General features: G+C 30.6%; 1 protein-coding gene across 6 annotated transcripts; it reads right to left on the bottom strand.

The window, feature by feature from the left end:
* Positions 1-1,043: 1,043 nt before the first annotated feature.
* LOC107454831 (uncharacterized) lies at positions 1,044-26,786 on the bottom strand. 6 transcript variants are annotated; one of them, XM_016072146.5, is made up of 6 exons: positions 26,642-26,786; positions 25,875-25,925; positions 24,499-24,532; positions 22,656-22,705; positions 12,314-12,347; positions 1,044-3,197 (listed from the first exon to the last, which is right to left on the bottom strand). In XM_016072146.5, exons 2-6 carry the CDS (start codon positions 25,899-25,901, stop codon positions 2,041-2,043), a joined length of 1,302 nt encoding a protein of 433 aa, XP_015927632.3. In that variant the 5' UTR covers positions 25,902-25,925; positions 26,642-26,786; the 3' UTR covers positions 1,044-2,040. The 6 variants fall into 6 exon arrangements, with proteins under 6 accessions (XP_015927632.3, XP_015927631.3, XP_042907219.2 ...); XM_016072145.5 differs by having other exon boundaries at positions 22,656-22,739; positions 26,642-26,773; XM_043051285.3 differs by having other exon boundaries at positions 26,574-26,771.
* Positions 26,787-27,130: the final 344 nt, after the last annotated feature.

Genomic DNA, 27,130 nt, shown 5'->3' with positions numbered 1-27,130 from the left:
AAAAAAAAAAAAAAAACGGACTACCCAGAATAACTTTTGATCTAGTTATCGGGTTCTTCACGCTCTAAGACTTAATAGTATTATACATAACCTATATACAATAACAAATTCGTCATAATAAAATCAAGAAAAAAAATATGAGAAGTTTTAAAAAGATAAAAAAAATATGAAAACGTTTTTTTTTCTATAAGTTAACAGTGAAAAACTTCCATTTGTATACCATATCACTAAGCGATTCTATTGGTTTTTTTAAAAATTTCCTCATTTTTTTTCTAGTGTCCCAAAAACATTTCAAACCTCGTTATTGTTCCTTCACACTTACATATTGATATATACCACCTTATATGCATAATTTTTTACAAAAAGAATTAAAAATGTATATTAAGGGTGGTCATTTATAGTCTGATATTAAGAAAATATATTTAGTTCTAATATATTTTCCCTCATCATCGTGTATTAAGAATTAGAAATTACTGTAACAAAATTTTAAAGGGAAAAAAAAAAAAAGAGAGAACAAGAAACTTCTTAGTTTTTAATTAGAGTTATTTAATAAATAACTCAAACTATCTTAATTGTTAGAAATCTAAACAATCTTGTAGCTTTTGATTAAAGATATTGCAATTTAAAATGTTCGAGCTGATAAATCATTTAGATCAAAAGTTAAACTTTTTAGTAGTGTAGATCATCAATGTTGAAAAAAAAAAAAAAGAAACTTTGATGCTTATGAATTATAACAAGTAACAACAATTTTGATTTAAAAAGAAAAAAAACTTTGTTACATTCACTCTTAGCTCAAAAACAAATGATAAAAGTTTTAAAAAATATTAAAAGTATTTTTAGCACTGTCTCTCCTACACCAAAGAGTCAGTATCTGTACTGAAAATAAATAGCTTTAGTCTCAAGAGTCAACCCCGAGTACTATGCAGCACACAACAGCCCACTTTCAGGCAACGGTCTATGGGTTGGGAATGTTGATTTAGATAATCAGTTAAATAATAATAACTTTTTATTGAGAAAAAGTGAAAATTAAACTAACATAGCACTGAGGAATAAATTTTTTATTTTCAATAACCAAAAACATAAATAATCATTTTTATAATATAACACTTTCCAATAATTTAGAACTTTATTTAGCATTACTAATTAATAATTCAAATATTTAGCAACAAGTTCTAATAATAATATAAAAACAAGTAATATAGTCTTAACAAGGTATAGAAAAACATACAAGATGTAGAAAAAATAGAAGACGCAAGGAAAATATAGCTGCTACAAATATGTTTAAATTCATACATAATTATATATTTGCCAAAAATATTTACGCTGGTAAAAAAGTGTAAATTAATAGACCCATTGCTAATGTAATAACATTTCACAATTAAATCAGTTGTGCGTAAAGTACTTTGGCATCGGCTAGGATCAACCCAAGGACACTTGTCTGCGGTATGTTTTATACACTAAGGAAAAAGCTACACATTAAAGTGTGTCTAACGTTTTAAATCTTTCAGTAGTTATGTAAAAAAGGGTCACCTACCATCATTAAACAGTAAGTGAAAATTTATAACTGAATTGATATTCTCTGTTGCCTTAATGCACCAAAAATTGCAGTAATTAAACTACACACGCTTTAAATTAAAAATATATATACATATATATACATTTCGTTGGAAGTACTTAAAAGTTACTATCTCTTACAATGAAATTCTGTACAAAATTTTATATTTGTAACTTAATATCTCTCAGCGTCATCGAAGCTTTGATTGGCTCAATAAGATAGCAGAATTGAATCTTATGAATAATTTGAATATTCAGTGGACAAAATGGATGGATTGTTACTGAGATACAAATGTTTTTCAATGAAAATTAAACTTTTTTTCCCCATAGAAATTGCAAATAAATAAATAAAAGAAAAATAAAAAAATTATTCTAACAATTTCAGGGGTGAGTAATATTCTTCACTCTTTTGATAGATATTAGGGGAAATAGGTGCCAGGTGCATTTCATTATAATTCGATTGAGAGACTTGTGCATCTAGAAAACTCATTTCTCACTATCAGTCTCATTATTCTTTTTAAATTTTTTAACAGCTGAGTGAGCACCAGCAACTACTGCACTGCCAGCTGTGATGGCAGCTTGTGAACTTGCAGACCAGCCAGCAGCTCCAGCACTTTTTAAAAGCGCAAAAGCACTCCCAGATGCACTTGATTCTTGTGAAGTATGTCCACTATCAGCTTCATTATTTTTCCTCAATATTTTCATAGCTGAGTGAGCACCAGCAACTACAGCACTGCCAGCTACAATAGCAGCTTGTGAACTTGCAGCCAATCCAGCACTTTTTAAAAGTGTTAAAGCACTCCCAGATGCACTTGATTCTTGTGAAGTATGTCCACTATCAGCTTCATTATTTTTCCTCAATATTTTCACAGCTGAGTGAGCACCAGCAACTACAGCACTGCCAGCTGCAATAGCAGCTTGTGAACTTGCAGCCAATCCAGCACTTTTCAAAAGTGTTAAAGCATTCCCAGATACACTTGATTCTTCTGAAGTATGTCCGCTATCAATTTCATCATTTTTCTTCAATTTTTTCACAACTGAGTGAGCACCAGCAACTACAGCACTGGCAGCTATGCCAGCAGCTTGAGAGCTTGCAGCCAATCCAGCAGCACCAGCACTTCGTAAAAGTGCATAAGTACTCTTAGATGCACTTGATTCTAATGAAGTATGTTGACTATCAGTTTCATCATTTGTCATAAATTTTTTCACAATTGAGTTAGTACCAGTAAGTACAGCATTGGTAGCCATGCCAGCAGCTTGTGAACTTGCAGCTAATCCAGCAGAACCAGCACTTTGTAAACGTGCAAAAGTACTCTTAGATACCCTTGATTCTTCTGAAGTATGTTGACTATTAGTTTCATCATTTGTCATAAATTTTTTCACAGCCGAGTGAGTACCAACAACACTGGCACTGCCAGCTATGGCTGCAGCTTTTGTAGTAGCAGCCAATCCAACAGCTCCAGCACTTTGTAGAAGTGCAAAACCACTCCCAGATGCTATAGTGCCACCAAGATATGCACTCTGAAAACTAGCAGCCCAGGAACCTGCTGCAACACCACCAGCAGTAAAACCAATAGCAGGAAGAGCTAAGGCAGTGCCACCAACAACAACAGCAGATACGGCAGTAGTTTTTAAGGTGAACCCTAAAAATATAATTTTATATATAAACTGAACTAAATGTGGGATTTAATGATACTAGCTCCAAGTAGGACTTGCAGCATTATATAACCTGAATTAGACAATTCCTGAATTAGATTAGACAGAAATAGATGATTTCTTTATCGAAAGATTTACTATTTAGGGATAAAAATTAATATTTAAGTCAGATAAATTGCTTACAAATGGCGAGATAAGTCAGATCATAAGAGAACTAAGGATCATGGGCCTTGTGTTTACCTTAAGATGGCAAACCTCTAAAGAGATTTTTATGCATAAAATTTTTTTGACTGAACTAGTTTTATATAATTTATAAACTGTCAAGATTTTATTAAATGAAAATTATTTAGAAAACTAAACTATAAGTTCACTTAACTCTGTTACATCCGGATGTTACAAATATTTGGCCACAATTCGGTACTTGACCTTTTTGCTGAATATTTGGTTTGCTGAACGTTTGGCCAAGTATTCTGCCAAATATTTTGCAAAGTATTTATTGTCAATTTTTTTTTGGGGGGGGGGGAATGTGTATAGATTCAATAAATAACAATCTAAAATTGTTTTTTTTTTACACTATACATATACATTATTAGAAATAGTTTCTAAACGTATTTGTTAAGTTCTAAATCTTATCAGTTTATGATCTGAAAAACAGATGGAAATTTGAAGTTTTGAAACTAAGTTACTTTATACTGAACCACGCGTTAGTAAATGTACTTCTGATCTTTTTAAAATTATATCAAGACAAGTCAATTATGTCGTTTTTTCAATACTTTCTTTTTAAGAATTGAGAACTTTTATTTTCGTTTTTGCTATTTTATTGTCACTTTTTCCTAGTGCAGAAAAACAGATAACCTATGACACAGAAAACTGTGATTCTAAACGTTAAAGTTATACTTCAAAACTAAGCACAAATTTTTTTTTCTCCTGTTTCTTTTTTTGCATTTTTTTATATTAACTTTTCATTTTATTAGTATTTTTTATACAACACAAAATATTTAAAGAGTGTTTCAAATGAACGTTATTCATGGACACTTTTTTTCTAAAAATATGGCAATGTGAATAAATGAAATTGATTCAAATTAAATTGATTAGATTTTTAGCGTTACATTTTTTATTTAAACATTAAGATTTTTAAAAACGATTTTTGTTTTAGTTTCTATTCAACTTTTGCTTTTTTAAAATTTTTTTTTTTCAATAGAGTTTTTTATTATGATGTGGAAATTAAAATGGTTTTTATTAGACTCTATTATTTTTCTTCACTTTTACTTGAAATTAGAGTAATTGAAAAACTGAGATGTTTAGCTTTTAAATTTTTTTCTCTCCAAAATTAAGATGGATTATTATTTTTTTGACTTTGTTTTTGTTAATAATTTTTTTAATGGGAAATATTTTAATAGCGTGGAAATTTTAAAAGCCTTTATGATAGACTTTATCCCTTTTAACGTTTTATGGGTATTTTTTCCCAGAATTAATTTTACCATTGAAGTTTTGTCTTAAGAATTAAAATACATTTTTTTTCACTTCTCTTTTTTTCAATTTTGCAGTTTTTTTTAAAAAATCGCTGTTAGTTTTTTATTTATCTCAAATATTTCTAATTATCTTAATATATAATTATTTTTATTACTTTAAATGTTTCTATTACATACCTGCCAACATTGAAGAAATAACATAACAGAGATTCTACTAGCAATATTTTTTGGGCTACATTTACAGTTTTGATATACATCATATATTAACATATAATTGAAAAAGAGAAAAGTAAAATTGGAAATAATATAACCATTTACACTTATCGCAGGTAAAACATAATATAGCTATACAGTATTTTATATTAATTAGCTTTATTGTACAGAATTTTTGCATATTTCTATTTTGAACATAAGTAGCTAGTAGTTGATTTGGCTTTGCACAGGAAATTTTTATAAAAGTTCTGTTCATACCAGAAAAATTACTTTTAGTCAAAAGCAAGCTTTCAAGCTTTTCATAAAAAAGTGAAGAGTGAAATTCAGCTCATATTTTTTTTTTTTTACTTTAGAGAAAATTATCATGCACTTTGTGTTGCTATGCAAAATTCCCTAACATAACAACTGTAATAAAATTTTGAACTGTCTTTCATATAGTTCATTTTCTAGTTGCCTAATTGACATCCACAATGAATGATACTGAAAACAGAATACATTTTTGTTCTGACCCCAGTGGCAGAATTTTATCGAGCTTTCTGCGTCAAAATTCTCTAGCACTAATATCTTTCTGCAAAACACTTTCAATAATAACAAAGATGTATGTTACTTATTTAAGGTAACAAAAACGCTGTGTTTACAAAAACAAAAAAACAATGTAATTTTTTTAATATGTTAATTGAATAGGTAATACTTTTTGATTCAAATATTATGGGCGATATTCTCGCATTTTTCTGGAGGAGAGGGGTGCACTAATTATTTCCTTTTTCGCATTTTGTAAGTCATCATCACATTAAAAAAAAATTAAATATCATGAAATCCGTAGCAGTAATTACTGTAAAACAGATCGACGAGGAAATCGCGAGAATTAGTCTCTTCAGAAAGAAGTTACTCAAATGCATGTTTCGTTTTAGGATTTGACTGTTGCAATAAACAATATCGTATAAAAAATATTGGGTTTCAAAAAAAATAAATAAGTGAAAATTAAAAGCAATAACTGACAAAAAAAATAATAAAAAGTAAATGATCAAAAGCATGATTCCAACTTCCCGTATCGCCTGAAATATATCGGGATATCTAAAAGCTACGTGAAAATCAATGTAAATAACTGCTAAAAATACAATTAAAATAGATTTACTATATTAGCATAAATTGAGCACTTCAAAAAGTAATTATTTAAATGAGCGATTCAAATTTTAAGTGTAAATTTCTGCAAAAAGCGAAGCAAATTATTTTACTTCCAAAAAGAAAAATCTTTCTGCAAGAACTCTATTAAGTTCTGCGACAATGTCGCCGCGATTCTGCCACGGGGGTTCTTACGATTGGTAACAATACAGTGCAAACAAACAAACTTATTGCTGTTAGTAAATAACATACTTGTTATCAGAGAAAAAATTATTCACTGCATAAACAACTCCCAGCAGCATTCACATTAGATCTTGTTTGGTCAGCATAGCAGCGCACAAGAACTACGAAACTGGCCAAATTTGTTGAGGAATAGAAGTATTTTTGCTATTAGAGGATATTTAATCTTTAAAAAAAAAATTTTTTTTTAAATTTCTCCAGAAAATAAGCAGAAATTTGAGTAAACAGGAGATAAGTGTAAAATATAGGAGTCTTCGTTAAAAAACAGGAATTTTGGCAGGTATGCATTGTGCCCCATATAAATAACATAGCTATGTTTTGGTTATTTTTCAATAAGGACTAAACTTATTTTTCTATAAAAAATAATCATTAATGCTTTTTTTTTTTAAATGCTGCTATTTGTCAGATTTTTTTAACCTAATATTCGGTATCTAGCCGTTCAGCCAAATCACTATTTGTTACATCGCTAGTTAAATATATACTCTATTCTATAATTTGATGACATGTTGGAAGGACAACAATTTACAAGATTTGTATTTATTTATAACCAATCTATTATATATAATTCTCTTACGTGGCTCCCAAATTTTGGCTGTATTTCTTTTCTGCCGGTGGCAACGTTTGCTTTGTTTTGTTTACGTTTTGAAAACACCAAAGCAGTCTGCCTTTTAATGATGTGTTTCTGATCTAATCTATTATACATAATTCTCTTACGTGGCTCCCAAATTTTGGCTGAAGTAATTTGTACAACTAAATAAGATTCTTTTCACAACACTTAAATATTTACTTTATTTTCTTCATATATCAGTCGGCAAGGAATTCTGTTAGGTTAAAAAACATTTTTCTAAAAAAATAACGAATTCTGAAAGAAATAAAAATAAACAACTTAAAAAATAAAAATGCTGTTGCCAGCCATAGAATTTTTTGAAAGTTAACTTAGCAACATAAATCAAAATGACATAGAAGCGCAACTATATCAAAATTATGACACCTGAGAGCTTGACGTAACAAATCCTTCAGTTCTATAAGTGTTGTATCGCCAAATGCCCTAATTAACAATTGTGTTTTTAAAGAAATTCTATAAAAAGTTTTAAATAAGCAACCTACTTCTACAACTGCTTCTTGAAAAACTTGGCTCATTGATTAAAAATATTGTTTAAATTTTACGATACTAACTTTACTTCTACTTTCATTATTGCTATGACCCTCTTTAATTACATTTTACAACTTCAAGCTAAATTTGAGGACTTTAAGTTGTTTTGTGGTTGAATACTGACATTTAGAAATGTGTACATAAAAAAAATAATATTTAGAGGTTAAGAGTTGCCTCAGAAAAATTTGAATTGTTGACATTGAATTTAACAATGGAAACAATTTAACAATTTTTTCTATGACTATACTCATTTTCTTTGTTTTTTATGCATTTTATATTTAAAAAACTTATAGTTGTTCTGCTTCTGAACACTGATGAAAACACAAAATGATGGGCTTCATCAACAATCAAAAATATCTACATTTATTTTACAAATTCCATATTATTAGGGTGGCGCCCTTCAGAGAATTAAAAATACAAAATTATCTTCATCAAAGCCGATGCTTTACATCCGGCGTTCAGTGGCAGACTACTATTTCATATTGTTTTACAACACATGGCTTTAGCCCTCTGGTGGGAAAGACTTTAAAACAAAACTTACAACAGTTACTTTTCTCAACAACTGAAATTTAGGATAGTGTGATTAAGAAAAATATGAGAACTGCTTGCATTTTCAAATTAATATTGAAATGTACAGGTTTAGAATTTTTTACAGTGAAAAGTTTTCGGAAAAGTATGCAAAAGCTGGTATTCAAAAAAATATGCAAAAGCTAGACATTAAGAACGTATCCAATGAGCGAGCAAGGCGAGCATTGGATTGCGAAGCAATCCGAAATGAACTGCGAAAGCAGTTCCGGGGATTGGCGAGCGCCAGGGAGCAGGGGGCGAAGCCTCCTAGTATTTATAAATTTCTATAATGAAAACTCTTCTCATTGACCACGCTGAAGTAAGTCATATTATGAAGAATTATTATTTAAATTGTTTCATAAACAACTAAACACATAAAAGCAATCATTTATAATATACATACTTAACTTTAAATAAATAGTAATATATCATAAAAATTTAGTTTATACAGTGATTCTTACAAAAAAAAAAAATCAAAACTGAAAATGCTATCACATTTAAATATGAGGAAATTAACTCCTTGTAATGAATAAAAACATTCAGCCAAAAAGCAAGCTAATCAGATATTACACCAATAAAAGAGGTTTTCAACTAGCTTCTTCCATGTTGTTACGTAAAGCTAGTGCACATTGTTTGAAATTTTTTAAAATCCGTTTACAAGTTTTTTAATCCGTTTACAACAGACATTTTTGCGAAAAAGGAAAGGTCTACAGAACTGTTAGGTCTGAGCAAAAATAAAATGAAGAGGAATGTGATACAAACTAGAAAAATATGAATTCAATGAACTCTTTTAAAAGAAATGTACAAAGGTTATGATATTTCGCTATCTTTTTGAAGATTGAATACGCCCAGGATTCTCTAAATTAAAAATCGAGGTTTTGTTAATCTTACTTCAATCATAGAGAATTTAGGATGTTTTACGTTTATTGAGCGGTAACAGCAAAAGGAATAATGATTTGAGTAACTTCTTCCAGACTTATGTTAACCATTGACTCACTGTCAATGGGGAAAAAAAAGTTTTTTTTTTTTTTTTCAAAGCATAAAAATGTGTGGCTGCAGTTTTAGGAGTGATTTTGGTGAATTAAAAAAAAGAAACAAAACTTCAGTCACTATATCAATATTGGAAGGAATGGTTCAATTTGGTGTTAAAGCAGTCTTAATGGGTGCTGAAATAACATGGGGTCTATGGAACAGCAAACAAGACTCCATTATAAAGGAATGGTTGCAGTAATGGGACATCATATTAAAAAGCGTATACTGTATATATAATAATAATTGTAAATTTTACTGAGTAAATTTACAGTGGAACCCGCTTAAAAAGTTCCCTTTTAAGAAGTTTTCCCGCATAAGAAGTTATTTTTTAAAAAAACCAATTACCATAATGTTAAATTTACTTTTATAAGAAGTTTTTTTCCTGTTTAAGAAGTTTCCACTCCTAATTTCAATTTTTTAAAATTTTATTTAAAATGTCTTATTTAGTTTTAACTTGCCCTTACAAACACATGTATGGGTACTGACCACTGACCTTCATCACTCCTTTGTTACAAAGAAAGGTGACTTATCAGGAACAGGTGTGAGCAAAGGAATGTGAACCTTTAGATGAACTATGAAACTGATAAGAATGTAGGGAATAGCTTTGTCATTGTGTCCACCTTAAATGAATAGCCTGGTGAGTCACGAACTTCACTGCTGTCCACACCCATTCAATAACTGAAGAGAAAGATACATCTAAACATTTAGCATCATTTCGGTGAAAATTTTCTTAGTGTAGGCGCTTATGTTATCTTAAAAATCATCGTAAAAAGTTTGATTTTTGTGGAAAATGTCCTGTAAAGGCATTAAGCGTAAAGCTCTATCTATTGATGACAAAGTAAAAATTTTAAAAGCTGTTGACAGCTATCCTCAATTAACACTAGTTCAAATAGCAAAAAATTTAGATCTTCCTGTTACTACGTTAAATGGCATTATTGCTAAGAAAGACATCATCTTAAACTCTTCTTGTTCCGGTGCATCCCAGAAAGTAAAAAAAGTGAAGAAAGGAAAATACGAAAATATTGAAGAGAAACTGATGATATGGTTTAAACAAGCAAGATCCGCCAACATACCTGTCAACGGAACTCTTCTTAGAGGAAAAGCATTAGAGATTGCGGAGAAATTGAATGTTGATTTTACGCCTTCCAATGGATGGATTGATCGGATGAAAAAAAGAGCTGGTCTAGTTTATAAAACAATTAAAGGAGATTGTAACAGCGTTGATTTACAAGAAGCTGAAGAATGGAAAGCTAAATTACCTGAAATTATTTCAGGGTATCAACCAAAGAACATTTTTAACATGGATGAATGTGGACTGTTTTTCAATCTTTTACCAGATAAAACTTTTGCCTTTAAAGGTGAACCCTGTCATGGCGGAAAAAACAGTAAAGAACGTTTGACAATTTTAGTTGGGGCCAGTATGAATGGTATAGAAAAATTACCGATTTTAGTTATCGGTAAATCGAAAAAACCAAGATGCTTTCGAAATGTTAAGTCACTGCCTTGTGATTATGACAGTAATCAAAAATCCTGGATGACAATTAAAATTTTTGAAACGTATTTGAAAAAATTAGACAGTAAGATGCGAAAAGAAAAACGAAACATCATAATCTTCGTAGACAACTGCGCTGCTCATTCCAAGGAGAATAAGTACACTAACATCAAGTTGCAGTTCTTACCACCAAATTCTACTTCTGTTCTACAACCAATGGATCAGGGAGTTATTAAGGTATTTAAGCAGCATTATAAAATGCGACTTGTGAAACGGATGCTGGAAGGACTTGAAAATACTGGAGACCTAAAAAAAGTCAATATGTTAGAAGCGATTGAGTTAATTGTATCAGCATGGGAATTAATAACACCATCTGCCATTGCTAACTGTTTTCGGAAAGCTGGATTCTCTGACGGAGATACAACTGAAGAATATCTCTTAGAAGCTGAATATGAAATATCAGATGAAGACGAAGAAACAAACGTAAATTTTGTTAACGATTGGAAGTCATTCAAAAATAAACTTAATTTCACAGCATCGTTTGAAGAATATGTATCCGTTGACGACGAAATTTTACCTTGTGATATGCTGACATTAGAGGATATTTGTGATGTTACAAATGATACAGAAGAATTCAGTGAAACTGAAGAAGATATTGCTAAACCACCTAGCTTTTCTGATGCCAGGAAAGGGCTGGATACTTTTAGGAAATTTATTTACACTGTTGAAAATGTAACCCCGGAAATGTTTAAATTTTTACAGCAGTTGGACAATTTTTACTTAAAGGTAGGTGAGAAAAGACAAAAACAAACCACTTTACACGATTTTTTCTCACAGAAATCTAGTCAATTATTGTAACAACGTATATTACATTGTAAGAAACAAAAAATAAAGTAGGTTACTTTGTTTTTATTTATTAGCAATTTTTTTTCTAAATGAATATTAAAATTCAATATTTATTTCATTAGGCTGAGAATTTAATATAAGTTACACAATTTCAAATTTTTTAGTTTTTTATTAATGTGTTTTTAAGTTTCACCGTTTAATAAGTTTTCCCGTTTAATAAGTCGTTTCTTTCCACTCCCTTGAAAAACTTCTTAAACGGGTTCTACTGTATATTGTAAATTAACATGTACAACAAAGAACAGAAGGACAAAAAATAAACACAGACTATTGTTAAGTTCTACACCTCCATCTACAAAATTAGATTTGAATTTGCATACCTAAACAAAGAAGAATAAATTAACTAAACTTCATAATTAACTGAAACATGTAATAATTAAAATCTGTGGAAAATATCCAAGCTGATCGTAACGAGTTAAGTAAGTTAAAAGCTGATGTTTCAGTTTTTTCTCCTTCCAGATTTTGTATAATTTTTTTTTTTTTAAAATTAAAAGGGTAAAAATTTTACAACATGTTGTTTCCATAGCATCTAATTTTGGAATACTAAAAAAGAAAAAAAAAACTTTTTTTTTTCTTCCAAAATTGCATATAAAAATTTTAATGAAGTGGAATGAAAAAAATTTATAAAAATATTAAATTGTAGTAACTTGTGGCAAAAATATCATGCCAATCAATGAAGCCAAAAATATAAGTTGAATTTGTAACATTGAGTTAAAAACATTAGATTTTGTTTCTTGCTCAACTGTACCTCCTGGGCAAGTAGAAATTGTACTAAAAACCACCCCACACATGCTGGCAAAAAAGCAGAATAAACTGTGATCAAAATCGGTGGACCTATTTTTGAGTTAAAAAAGTACACATAGATTTTCTATTTTATATATATAGAGAGATGTTCAAATCAATACTTACATCCTACATCTTCCCAGGTTATGCTTTCACCATCCTGAAACAAATAGAATTTTAAATAAAAATAACAAAAAAGAATGATTTGTTTGGATCATAATTCAATGCACATTGTAATTTCGTAAGTTGTTATGTTGTTTAAAATTAAACACAGTAATGTATATTAAAAGTACGCACTAATCCAATTCAAGAAGTCATAAAAAACTTCCCAATTACAGAAGCCTAGGGATGCTAACTTTCAAATTATCTATCCATAATCATAAGCACATAAAACATTAACAAAATTAAAGTTAGAGTAATTTCAATTTGATTTTAGATACCCTCTTGATAGTTAAGGGGGAAAAAATACTTTTAACAGATTACTACAAATATGCTCAAAAATCACAATTTTTATAGCTTAACTGTAATCTTGACTAAAAAACCATGATAATTACAAACAAATCGTAACAGTTGGTACCACTGGATCTCAAAGTACACTGATAAAAAAAATTAAAGGAAGAAAATTTTTTAAAAGAAAAAAATAATAAGTAATGCCTATATGCAAAAAAGGTATCAGATGACAGCCAAGCTAGCACTTTGCTGACATCTCTGCCTGTGACGTCGTAAGGCATAGGCCCGTTTGTGTAGAGGTAACTCATATGCTAGTCTAAGCTTGTAACATATGGGCATTTTGAAACATCATAGCTTAGCCCAATCCTTGTTTATTGAATTTCTTTGTTAGTATAGCTAGTTGTCATTGCTTAGACCAGTGGTGCGCAAACTTTTTTCGACTGCGACCCCTTTTTGGAGAGAGAAAATTTTTGGCGACCCCTAGAGAAAAATGTTCACAAATACGATGTATATTTCGCGCATTTCTTTCGTTTCATCGAATAAAAACATCATCATATTTGACTCATATTAATTTTATTTATGATTTTAAGAAAATACTTTTTGTATAACACAAAAATCAGTAATTGCCCTTTAATGAGATGTATGTGGCTGCAAGTTTCTAATTATCTTATCGATGTTTGGACGTATGTTGCTAATTGCAATTCCCATATCATCCTCAGGGTTTAAGCGCGAGTGGTATTTAGTTTTTATTGAAACTAGTTTGCTAAATCCAGTTTCACATAAATACGTTGATGCAAATTGTATTAACACTCTGATGGCATTTTTGCATAAAACGGAATATTGTTTTTCCACAGATAGCCAGATGGAGAATACATTACGCATTACGGTCAAAGAAAGAGTGGACAGCATGAAATTGCAATTAAACAGTGAGTGACGGCCCTTCACTCTTTATATGTACACTGTATATTATGCAGCATGCAGGGATAATGTATTTCAAAAAAACTTGGCGACCCCTAGTTTGCGCACCACTGGCTTAGACGATGCCACAAGATAGCAGATAGTTGGAAGTCTAAAGGTAGATCAATCACAGGCAAACTGATGTAGGGACTTTGGGGTTTCTGTGAAATCTGGTGTTTATTCAGTGAAAACAGTTCAGAGATAGAAACCTGGTCAAGGCCACAAAAGAGTAACAACACCTACTCAAGACAGTTATTTAAGACTTTTAAGAAAAAAAAAGAGATAGGTCCACAGCAGTGACCTAACTGTCTCACAACCTGTATATTGCAACAAGAACATTTATTTCACAGAAAACAGTCATCCAGAGACTTAATGCAGGTGGCCTGTATGCCAGGTGAAATGTAGTCTGCATCCAGCATTGACTGTGAACCACAAAAAGGACTGACGCCTTTTAATAATACACATAATTATTAGAAAGACATTAAGTGTTTTTTTTTATAGATATCAAATATTTTATTTATTTTTCTTTTTTTGATATTGGAACACCTTGTTCTTCTGCCTTCAGAATTAAATCACGAATTTTAAATATTTTAAGCAAAATGTAAGCAAAGTTCAGACTTCGGAATATCTTTAAGCAATTTCGGATTTTAATGTCATTCTTCTCTTTACTTTTCTCAAAATTTTAAAATTCTATTCTAAGGGCATATGCTTAATTTGTTTACGAGCATTCAGTTTTGCAAAAATTTGCCAACTGTTAAGTCTAAAAAAATAAAATGAAGGAAAATATTATTACAACATGTTATACCTATAAAATAAACCACCTCTCATGTCACTTCACAAAAATTTTTAAGCAAGAAAAGTGTATTTGATGAATTTATGGAACCCTTTGAAAGGAAATTTACGAAGGTTTTGAGAGCATAACGAGGCAATCAGGGCTGGCAAGTTTTTGACACATGACGGTTTTTACCGGTTTATACCATGGTTTTTACCGTCATGTCAAAAACCCCTCTGTCAAAAACACATAGTTTTGGTAAAACTGTATTTTTATTTGAGTTTAACTGCTTATAATTTAAAATTAATTCATTTTTAGGCAATAAAATTAGAAAAAAAGTTGTTAAAAGATATTTAAGAACATATTCTTGCATTTTCCCAACATGATTATATCAAAACATACTATTTGAAGTAAAATATTAGGATACTAAACAAAATTTTTAACATTTCCAAGCATCATTTCGTTTGGCATATTACATTACTGAAGAATGTCAAGTCATTCTTGACTTAGAGTTTGTTAGTAGTTACAAGTTTTGTTTAGCTTATTTCTAATATTTAAGAAATGCCAAATTTTAAATTCTTCTTTTTAGTTCTTGAATTTATTAATAGTTCCAAGCTTTTTTGTTTATTTCTAACAATTAAGAAGTGCAAAATTTTGAATCCTTTGCAAATCAAGCTATAATAATAAAAGTAAGTATCACTATTTTCAATAAGTATATTGCAATATTTCTATATGAATGTATATCCTTCTAAAGAATACGTGTATATAGTTGCAAAATCAACAGCAATCATTTACAACATTCATTTATAAAGGCAATTATGTGAAAATAATATATTGTCCGCTATATGCCATAAATTAACGAAAACAGTAGGTTTTTGACGGTTTTTACCGGAGTGAGATTCAGCAAACACAAAAAGGGAAAATGATTCAACTTTTTCCCTAAGAGGGAAAACATACAGAACTGTTTTTATTTCTTCTTACAGTAGTGGTATTTTTTAGGTGTGCCCAAGGTGGTGTGGACATGAAAATATCATGTCTGATATGTTTACTTTGTTACTTTATTATTTAATTAAATTTTATTGTTAATATTACTCACACGTTTAATTATTAGTATACCAAAACCCTCATTCACACATTTTAAAAACCTTATTGGCGTAGTCTGCATCATCGTTAATTTATTTTGTTAGCGGGAAAAGTAATCTGATGACATTTTGTTTTGTTTTGAAAATACGGTAAGAGCACCATTTTGTGTTATATGACTCCTAATTTGTTTAAGTTTCAATTTATGAGAAAATGTTTTTTGAAAAAATACATACTATCTAACTGATAATTAAAAAATTGTTTTATATGTTGTCAGAACTATTTGTTCCGACCGGAACAGATCGTAGAATATGTCATTGTTATTTTTTTTTTAGTATTGCTAGAATATATATGTTTAATGGTGTATAAAATAAGAACATATTAAAGATTTTTATTTTATTTTATTTGTTCCATCAGGAAAAATTTTAAGTAATGTGTTGTTTTATGTAGAAGTGATTTGAAATGGTTAGCCCATTTCTGTGTTTTAAATAAGAAGCATATAAATGCGAAATCGAATGTCCGTTATTGCGTTAGCACATCAGTGCAGTTAAATTAATATATGTTTGTACGTCAGTACATTCAATTAGCTTTAACTAAGTATTAAAGTACGCCAGTACTTTTGATTTCATACATGCCAATGTATGTAAAGTTAATTATTGGTACATCAGTGTAGTTAAATTAATGTATGTATGCTGTACGCCAGTACATTCAATTAGCTTTAACTAAGTATTAAAGTACGCCAGTACTTTTGATTTCATACATGCCAATGTATGTGAAGTTAATTATTGCTCCATCAGTGAAGTTAAATTAATGTATATATGTTGTAGGTCAGTACATTCAATTAGCTTTGACAAAGTATTTAAGTACGCCAGTATTTTTGATTTCATACATGCTAATGTATGTAAAGTTAATTATTGGTACATCATTGCAGTTTAATTAATATATGTTTGTGCGTCAGTGCAATTAGTTAGTTGTAACAAAGTATTTAGGTACGCCAGTACTTTTGATTTCATACATGCCAATGTAGTAAAGTAAGAAATGTTTCTTAAAATAAGATAATTTATGCACATCAGTGTATTAAGTTTAAAGTGTATCCGGTAATAAATTTATGTACATTAGTATGTTAAGTGAAATTGATTTTTTTTTATCATTGTGGAATTATACAACTACATCAGTAGTTTTGTTTGCATCTAACATTGTTCATAAAAATGTTATTCTATTAGTGTTCTAAATGCTTTTGATTATTGTGAAATTGTTGTTGATAGTAATAATAACCTATAACAATTGAAGTTTTAAGAAGATATAGATTAATTATATGAGTGTTCTGTTTCAAGTGAAAGAATTTGTTGATTGTTTTGAAATCGAAACAACCTTGAATTTAACAGTGATTCATGTCATTTTCTTCTCTGATGACATTTATAATTGTTGTGTATTCTAAAAGATTATTCTGCGTGTGGGATTATTTGGAATGATATTTTATTACGTATTCGTAAATTTATTATCAGATGAATTATATTCTGATATTAATTTATTTTAGATGAGATTTTTCTCTAGTAAAAGAACTATTCCTAGTAATTCTAAATGGTAGATTTGTGTCAATGTATCTTTTACTGATATAAGAATATTTTTTTATATACATATAAGAATAAATTTTGCTTGTTTTAGAAATGTTTGAAATTTATTAAAGAAAAAAAAAAGTTTTTTTTATGAAACTTTGATATTGATATTCGTTGTTGATTTTTGAAAAATAAGAAATTGTTATTAGTTTTGATAAAGCTTATTCTTATTGAAGTTTTATCATATTAATTTGCCTATTATTATTTGGTTTAATTTGCATATTTTAATAGCATAAGTGGGAATTTAATTAATTATCACTTATTATTTAGTAGACTATTGTATTTTTTGTTTTATTTAACGAAATTTGGGTGAAATTGTTTTTTTTGTTTTTTTTTTTTGAATATGGCTTATTTGGGGCGTGCACGTAAGGAGGATCTTAAGGCTTTAGCCATTGAGTTGGGTCATGATATTTCGGATGACATGAAAATTACCGATTTGTGTAAATCGATAACGACAGGTGAAGGATACGATGAAGAGTTCACTAAAAATCAGTTGTTGGTTATTACTGAAGACAGAAAGCTCCGTGAACAGCAAGAGCTCGAGGATAAACGTCAACAATTTGAAATCGAGAAGCTTCGACAGCAACAAGATGCAGAAAATCAAAGGCTTGAACATGAATTTCAGCTTGAAAAACTGCGTTTAGAAAATGAGAGATTGAAGGCATCTCCTCAGTCTATCGAAACTAAAGTTAGCGCATATGAACTAACAAAGCTCGTTCCCAAATTTGAAATTAAGGATGGAGATATAGTGTTGTTTCTAACATTGTTCGAGCGCCAAGCAAAAAGAGTTGGAATTGATAAATGTAATTGGGTGTCAGCCCTAATAGCTCTTATGCCATCTGAAATTACTCAACTAATTGCTCGAGAGGCTGAAGATAAGTTTGAAGATTATGATTATACAAAAGGCATCCTACTTAAGAGGTTTAAGATGAATCCAGAACATTTCAGGCAGAAATTTGTTAAACATCAGAGGAACCCTTCTAATTCATGGCGTGATTTTGTTTTCGAAATTACGAGTTATTTCGACGAATGGCTAGTAGGTATAGAGGTAACTGATTTCACAGGATTGAGAAACTTGATGATCACTGATCAACTGAAAAGACGGATTCCTGGAGAAATAAGAGATCATTTCGTGGACAGCTGGTGCAAGTTTAAAACCCCTGGTGATTTGGCTGACAAACTTGATGAGTATGAAAATGTGAGAACAAGTTCAAAGAAAGTAACTACAGCTGACATAAAACCCAGACCAACAAACCATTTTAAGCCAGATATTAGAGAAACTAATTTCAAATTTAGAGCTGAATCTGATCAAACTGGCGCAAGATTTAGAACACCAAATACTCTAAGAGATTCTGGAACTAAATTTCATAGACCCACTTGCTTTTCCTGTGGAGAAATAGGACATACTTCTAGATTTTGCCCCAAAAATACAAAAAAGCAACTTAGACCTGGCGCTAGGGCCAATCTTGTGAAAACTGACGAAGCAGAAAAGAACTCATCGAAAGAAGTCGTGACAGCCAAAGTATCAGTCCCAGTTTCAACTCCAATAGAACTCAAGGAAGAAGTAGATGACTTGAAGGTTGTGAATATTAAGTGTGGAAGCAAAACTCTGAGAGCAATTGTAGACACTGGAGCCCAGATTTCAGTGATACGCAAAGACTTGATTGATTTAGACTGTGGGGAAGGTGAAGGTACTATTCAAATCGTTTCTGCTTTTGGTGAAAGCGAGATAGCTGCATTGAAATTGTTCAGCCTGAAAATAGATGATAATATTCACAGTTCTATGCCTATTACTTGTGCAGTATCTAAGAAACTCGTCAACGACATGTTGATTTGTAGTAGCGCCTATGAACTTTTATTGCGAAATATCCAATTGTATAATTTCCATCAGGGGATTTCTGAAATTGGACACTCTGTCGATAAGAAGGATGAATCAACTCAAGAAAATTCTGAAAAGTACGAAGTTGGACTTATTACCCATAGATCTATGTCTTGTCAGACTCAGGAAACGGAAAATAATGATCAAGTCGAGGATTATGATTTAGGCGACAATCTTAGTAATCGTAATGAAAATCGGAAAGATTTCATCCATCTACAACAAGAAGACAGCAGCCTTAAAGAAGCATGGGAATTTGGAAAGAAAAAGAAAAATTCATATAGTATTGAGAATGGAATTTTGACACATTCTGAATGGGTTTGTGGAGAACTCATCACACAAGTAGTATTGCCTGAAAACAAGCGCAGAGAGGTATTGCGAATGGCCCATGATGTCTCTTTATCAGGTCATCTAGGGGAAAAGAAAACAAAACAGAGGATTAAATATTCCTTTCATTGGCCCACTTTGAAAACTGATGTAAAAAACTATTGCGAGAGCTGTAAGGAATGTCAAGTAAGACGGACTGTAACATATAGAGATCGTGTACCTATACAGCCAATTGTTCGCCCTGAAAATCCTTTCGATGTTTGGAGTGTTGATTGTATAGGACCTCTGGAGCCAAAATCCAAAAGAGGTCACACTTATATTATTTGTGCGGTTGATCTTTGCACAAGATGGGCCGAGGCAATTCCTGTCAAAAACATCAAAGCGAAAACAACGTGTGAAGTTCTCATGAAAATATTCACAAAAACAGGGTTTCCAAAAACCATTTGTACAGACCAAGGGACAAATTTTACTGCCGAGTTAACAGAAGCGTTTGTTAACATTTTGGGAATATCTCCAAGGTTTGCTACTCCAGGACATCCTGAAAGTATGGGAGCCGTGGAACGTTGGAATCGAACTCTTAAAGACATGTTAAATAAGAACATTCAGGAAAATGGCAGTGATTGGGACTTACACCTCCAATATCTGATGTTTGTTTATAGAGAAGTACCACACAGTACCACTGGTGTTTCACCATATCAGCTAGTGTATGGAAGATTACCCAATGGTCCCTTGAAAGTTATGAAGGATGTTTGGACAGGTGAAGCAGAAATTCCAACTGGTGCTTCAAAATCTGTTGAAAAATACCTTGAAGATTTAACAGAAAAATTAAGTCAAGCACATGATTTTGCGAAAGAAAAATCTGGGAAAACTCAAGCTGAATATTGTAATAGATATAATTTGAGATCAAAGGAAAAACAGTTTAAAATTGGAGATCAGTTCTTGAACCTCATTCCCTCATCATCTCATAAACTGTTGAAAACGTGGATGGGTCCAGCAACGATTGTTGAGTTGCCAAGGCAACACACTGCACGGGTAAAAATGGAAGACGGAAGCACCAGAGAACTACATTTTAATAAACTCCGGCCGTATGTAACGAGAGTTGGTCAAATTGGTTTAATTTTTGACCAAGATCAAGAATTTGGAGATTTGCATTATGCACCTACAGACGCTATAAAATTAACTAAAGATGATATTAGGAAACATGTACTTAAAAATTCCGTAAATTTAAATTATTTGCAAAAACAGAAGCTAGTTAACGTGCTGCAATCTTTTGCAGACGTTTTTGATTCCATCCCGGGATTAGCAAATGTGAATGGAAATTCAGTGTCTTTAACTCCGGATTTAATTCCAAAGAAAATGAAGCCATATCGAATACCCATTGCTCTACAAGAGGAGGTGGATCGGCAAATTCAAGAACTACTTCGGCTAGGACTGATAGAACCGAGTGAAAGTGAATGGGCTCATCCCATCGTATGCGTATCTAAGAAAGATGGTAGCGTTAGACTGTGCGTTGATTACAGATTGCTAAATAGTTATACAGTTACTGATGCCTATCCTATGCAAAATGCCAGAGATCTTTTGTTTGAAATTAATAAGGCAATTACATAAGCGTACTAGACTTGACTAAGGGTTACTGGCAAATCCCTATGAAGAAGGAAGCTAAACATCTTACTGCATTTGTAACTCATTCTGGACATTACGAATGGAAGGTGCTACCCTTCGGTATGAAAAACGCTGGAAGTACTTTTCAAAAATCGATGGACAAAGCCCTGATGCCTCATCGGAAATACTGTAGATCATATATTGACGATGTTGCAATATTTTCCGACTCTTGGGAGGATCACCTCTATCATATTGACCAAGTGTTCAGAACCTTGAACGAAGTAGGGCTAAAAGTGAATCTTAAAAAATGTGACTTTGGAAAAAGTTCTGTGAAATTTTTAGGTCATATTATCGGATCCGGACAACATTCCCCAGATCCCGAAAAGGTTGAAGCAATACGAAAATTAAGCCGACCATCCACTAAGAAGGAAGTCAAAAGTCTTCTGGGTTTAGCTAGCTACTATAGAGATTATATTCCGAACTTTTCAGATATAATGCTACCTTTGACCAACCTTACAAAGAAAAACGTTCCAAACAACATTCCTTGGGACGACTCAGTTGAACAGTCGTTTTCTAAGCTCAAAGAGCTATTAATTGAAACGCCCTCCTTGTACACTCCCAATATGGAACGACCGTTCCAACTTTTTACTGACGCCAGTGCGACTGCAGTAGGAGCCTGTTTATCACAAACTGATGAACATGGGAAAGAAATGCCAATTGCATTCTTTAGCAAAAAATTATCGGAAAGCGAAAAGAAATGGTCCACTATAGAAAGAGAGGCGTTTTCAGTGTTGGAAGCACTAAAACGCTTCGACACTTGGATTTTTAATTCGCAAATCGAGGTCATCTCTGATCATGACCCACTCACCTATTTAACAAGTAGTGCCCCACATAGTGCGAAGCTGACAAGGTGGGCTCTAGCTCTCCAAAGGTATAATATCAAAATTACTTATAGGAGAGGTAGTGCACATGGAAATGCAGACGCCTTGTCAAGATTGCATATCACCTGAATGAATATAAATAGAATGCATATAGTTGTCTAATGTTTAGTTAATAAATTGTTTATAATGTTATCCTTAATTATGTAAATCTATGTTGAAAATTTAATTTTTTTTTAGTATTTTCGGAGTCATATTTCACTGGGCTCTTAAATTTTTATATGTAAAATAATTAAAATTTTTTCAACGTATATTTCTGTATGTTTTTTTTTTTTTTTGTTTTTTGTTGTTGTTTGTTTCTTTGCAGCATTTCAGTTAGACGCATCGTCTTCTTCTGAAGCCAGATGCTTCTCCAAAGGACGGAGGAGTGAGATTCAGCAAACACAAAAAGGGAAAATGATTCAACTTTTCCCCTAAGAGGGAAAACATACAGAACTGTTTTTATTTCTTCTTACAGTAGTGGTATTTTTTAGGTGTGCCCAAGGTGGTGTGGACATGAAAATATCATGTCTGATATGTTTACTTTGTTACTTTATTATTTAATTAAATTTTATTGTTGATATTACTCACACGTTTAATTATTAGTATACCAAAACCCTCATTCACACATTTTAAAAACCTTATTACCGGTAAAAACACAGTTTTTACCACTGTCATGTCAAAAACCAGTTTTTGACGGCAAAAACCCAACCCTGGAGGCAATATACAAATAAAATTTTCAATAATCAAAAGTAATAGATATTTCACACACTTTTTAACCATTATATACAGGCCCCCTTAAGTTAAGAACAATTGGTGGTCTTGTCATTCTTTCTTTATTCATAAAATAAAATTTTCCATAAATGCTTACTTTCTTAACTTTTTCATCATGAGGCATCCTTGTTAAGCTCTGTTTTTCGGCTAAAAATATAATCAGAATGAGGTTATAGAGAGTCTGTAATATATAACTAAATAAAAAATTATTTTAAAAGAAATTAAACTGCACTTCATTAAACATATGAATATATAACACAAAAAATTAGTCGGATGATGCATTAATAAGTACCCTTGCAAATTTCCGAACTCTTTAATATTTTATGTATTTTTTCTACCTATTACAGTTTGCCATGAATAAATTACATTACTCCTACAAACTAGTTTCTTTATCAAAATTTACATTTAAGAGTTGTTTCTAAATGTAGAAGAAAATTTTGTACCCAGACCAATTTCAACTTTTCATTACTTTTATGCAAGAAAATATAATTTAAAAATTTGGACTTTTAGAGGGAAATACATTGTTCATCTGATGATATAATTTTTTTTTTTAAACGAGTTTGGTAATACACTTCAGAAAAAATGTACTTTCATATTTTAAGAAAAATAGGTTAGTCTAAGCTACGTAATTTATAGAAAGACATTCAGTTTTTTTTAATAAATATACATTGAAATTTTCTTTTACGAGAATAATGGCATGATATTGGAACACTTTGTTCTTCACTCTTAAGAATTACCTCACAATTTTTAATTATTTTAAGTAAAGTGCAAATGAAGACCAGAATTTTGAATAATTTAAGCAGATTGGAATTTCGATGGTCTACATTTTACTTTTCTCAAAATTTTAAATTCTATTCTAAACAATATGCTTAATCTGTTTACGAGCAGTAATTTTCATTAAAAATCACCACACCTAGAGAGAACTGTTATGTCTAAGAAAAAAGAAAACAAAAAATATCAAGAAAAATATGATTACAACTCAAAAATGAACCACCTCTTATGACACTTCAAAAAATTTTTAAGCAAGAAAAATGTAATTGATGAATCTATGGAACCCTTTGAAAGGATATTTACAAAGGTTTTGAGAGCATGCTGGAATCTCCTCTGTGGTTCGAACATGAGGATTCAATATATAAATCAAACTTTCAATAATTAAAAGCAATAGATATTTCATAATCTTTTTTACCATTATATACAGGCCCCCTTATGTTAAGTACAATTGGTAGTTTTGTCACTCTTTCTTTATTCATAGGGAATCCAAGATTTTTATTGAGCAGAAAATCCAAAAGAAATGGTTTGAATAATTTCCTCGACACTTTTGTAAACAATTGATTCACAGTCAATGAAAAATTATTAGCTTTTAAAGTGCAACACTTATTTTAAGAGTGATTTTTTTAGAAATTTCGAAAAAAAAAAAAAAAAAAAGAAACACAATTTTTGGTTGTTGCATTGAAATGACAATTTGTTCTGACGTTCTAATGGGAGTTAAAACAACATGATGTCTATGGAACAGCGAACAAGATTTCATGTACCTATTGGTCATTGTAATGGAAGGGCCATAGTTAGGGTGTAGAATGTATTACTACTCAAAATTTTAGTTATTATTTTAACATCAAGTAATTTTAAGAAAATAAAAAAAGGAACAATTTTAACATTTCAATTAAATATAAAATTTAATTAAAAAAAATATTACTAAAATATGAATTCAATTTTTAAGCAAGTATTAAGTGCTGCCATCAACTGGTTCAAAATGAAAATTCCAAGTACATAATGAAGACACATAAAAAGTATAAAGGAATGATAAATTTGAAATAAATGATTTTCAGAAAGCTGAATAGATTATGATCCAAATTGGTACTCCAATTCTTGAATAATTATAGTACACATAGACAGAATTTCCATTTTATATCTAAAAAAGATATTTTCAAGTGAATACTTACATCCAACATCCTTCCAGGTATCACTTCCACCATCCTGAAACAAAGAACATCATTTATGAAAGTAATAATACAGAATCAATGATTATCTACAATTTATCTACCATAATGATTATCAACAATTCAATGCATATTATAATACATATAAGTTTTTATGCTGTTTCAAATTAAATTTGGCAATGTATATTAAAAATAAGGACTTTTTAATTTTTTATTAAAAGTGTTGGCAAAATCACTTGTCAATGCAAGTATTGTTTACTAAACTGTGGTAATAGATACTAATGGTAATGTGGTAATTGGGTACATAAACTATTAAAATTGGTAACATCATAATAAATTTTTCACTGTTTCTGAAACAGTTTAGTACATAAATTTATGATACTTATTGATACCTAGTGATATTATAGAAATCAGGATGATGCTAGAAATTACAGGTGAAAAATATTACAGAAAGTTCAGAAACAATAGTAAGACTTCAACTAAGAAATTTATTTGAGAATCAATATTAAAATCTTTGTAGTAAGCAGTATTTTTTTAATAGAACAAAATAGAAATTAATGATAAACTGAGCAATAAAATTCAGAATATAGGGTTTTCTAGCAGATCTAATTATATTCTTTTAATCAGGGTGCATAGCCAAATTAATCAACAAAAAAAAAGCCCCTTTTAAGCACTCAAAAAATATTATTAAGCACTTTGAAAAAATATCATAATTAGGCAGGGTTAGAAAGTTTTTGACAATTGATAGTTTAATCTTGTTTTAACCGTCATGTCATATAAAAAAATTAAAAAAAACCTTTGGCATGGCTTTTGACAATTGTCAAAAATCATGAAATTTTGAATCATGTAAAACGAAAGTCGTTTTCATACGCTACTGACTGACTATTTGTCGAAATAGATTGGGGTTGAGTTTATTATGAAATTGTTGAATAGAACAATGTGAACTGTGTCTTTTTGCATAATTTGAAGCGAAAATCAACATAGTTAAGGAAAAATCTCATCTTGAAAAAGGGAAAATTAAGCACTTTTTAAAAACACCCAATGAAAAAAGCACCTTTTAGGGCTTTTAAAAAACAAAAATAGAAAATAAGCACTTTTTAAAAAAGCTACGCACTCTGTTAATGTTATTTAATCTAAAAAAAACTGTTGGGAAGAACAATTTTGCCTAAATAGCTTGATATTTAAATAACATACTAAACTATGATATATCAATGATTTGTAAACACTCTTTGAAAGAAATTTGAAAATTAATAGTGAGAATATATAATTGCGAAATTATTCATTTATGTAATCATTCATAAGCTAAAATAGTACTATTAAACACTATAAATAGCAATACAAATAATTTCTGATGAAATGAATTTCAACAAAAATCTTACTTTCGCATCCTTCCTATCTCCACACATCCTTGTCAAGTTCCCTTATTCCAGCTAAAAAAAATAATTAAAATGATATCATAGTAAGTAAGTCTGTAATATACATCAACATGAACAATTCAAGACCATGGGGAAGGATTTCAGAATCACCAAGGCAGATAGTGGATCACAAGAAACTAAACAAGAAAAAAATGGGAGGTGTCCAACTGGAAGGGTATAGCTCATATCCCCCTCAGAAAAATCTCAGCATGATTTTTTTTTTGAAATTTGCAATTCATTTGGAGTCTTAGCATTTGTAGTTGGAGCAACAGATCTTGATACAAAAATACTCATAAAAACCACTTCAAAAAAAAGCTGATTTTGCATGCAAAAAAAAAAAAAAAAAAAAACAGTTTTCTACAGAACAACACACTTTCACTGTGTAATAACTCTAGAGGAGTACCAATTTTTAAACTAAGTAATCCTTAAATTACAAAAAATGTCGATTCAATCCTCAATTTTGCGAAAAGATAAACTGTTAAACAGTTTAGTTCGGTTAAACTTTTGATCATTTCACATATGAGTAGATGTCAAAAAAATAAGTAGCCTGATGATGTATTAATATGAAGCTAAGCAAATTTCTGAAATGGAATGCAATTCTGAAACCTTTACCCACTTATTTTTACATATGTAAGTATAAAATGAATCAGTAACGATATTTATTTTAATTAATACCATCAAAAAGTTGAGGTAAAATATAGTTTAAAGTAAGAGGAAAAAGAAGGTAATACTTTTTAAAAATCTTTTCTCTTTTTAGAATGATTTGCAAGTTTAAAATCTAATTTGCACATTGGCGATTGTTGTTAAAACACGAAAACAACGTTTTATTAAACATAAACAGTTAATATACAGTCACAGTTAACCTAGCTGATGCGTCAGAAACACGAGCGATTAATCCTCACTTCGGACAGATCACGCTATTGGTCGAAAATGACATCCCTGCTTGTGGGAAGGGAGATGGTATTGGCTGATGTTTGTATGATTTTGGCAATAAATTTCGTACTCACATGTGTACGGGTGTTGCATGTGCTCGCTTGGAATTTATTTCTTCCTTGTAAATGTTTACGTAATATTATGTCGTCGTTAGGGTGGGGGAGTTAAGGTAAATGTCCTTTTCAGTATTTCAGACAATATTTATGTTTTAATTGATTTAAATTCATCAAAGCTAAAAACAAGAAAAATAATGACTGTTTTTGCAAATATAAGATGGTATTGTAATA

This window comes from Parasteatoda tepidariorum, chromosome 2, assembly GCF_982258835.1.
Source record: "Parasteatoda tepidariorum strain Cologne lab strain chromosome 2, Ptep-v5.0, whole genome shotgun sequence".
NCBI classification, from domain to species: domain Eukaryota; kingdom Metazoa; phylum Arthropoda; class Arachnida; order Araneae; family Theridiidae; genus Parasteatoda; species Parasteatoda tepidariorum.
Note: the sequence above shows the minus strand (reverse complement) of the source record. Positions and strands in the feature narration are given on the sequence as shown.

Excerpts from the sequence above, each read along its gene's own strand:
- LOC107454831 (XM_016072145.5), bottom strand. Across the intron at positions 22,740-24,498 it reads TACCTGGAAGGATGTTGGAT|ACTCTCTATAACCTCATTCT; the intron begins GTAAGTATTCAC and ends TATATATTACAG. Across the intron at positions 3,198-12,313 it reads AACCTGGGAAGATGTAGGAT|GGTTCACCTTAAAAACTACT; the intron begins GTAAGTATTGAT and ends TTATATTTTTAG.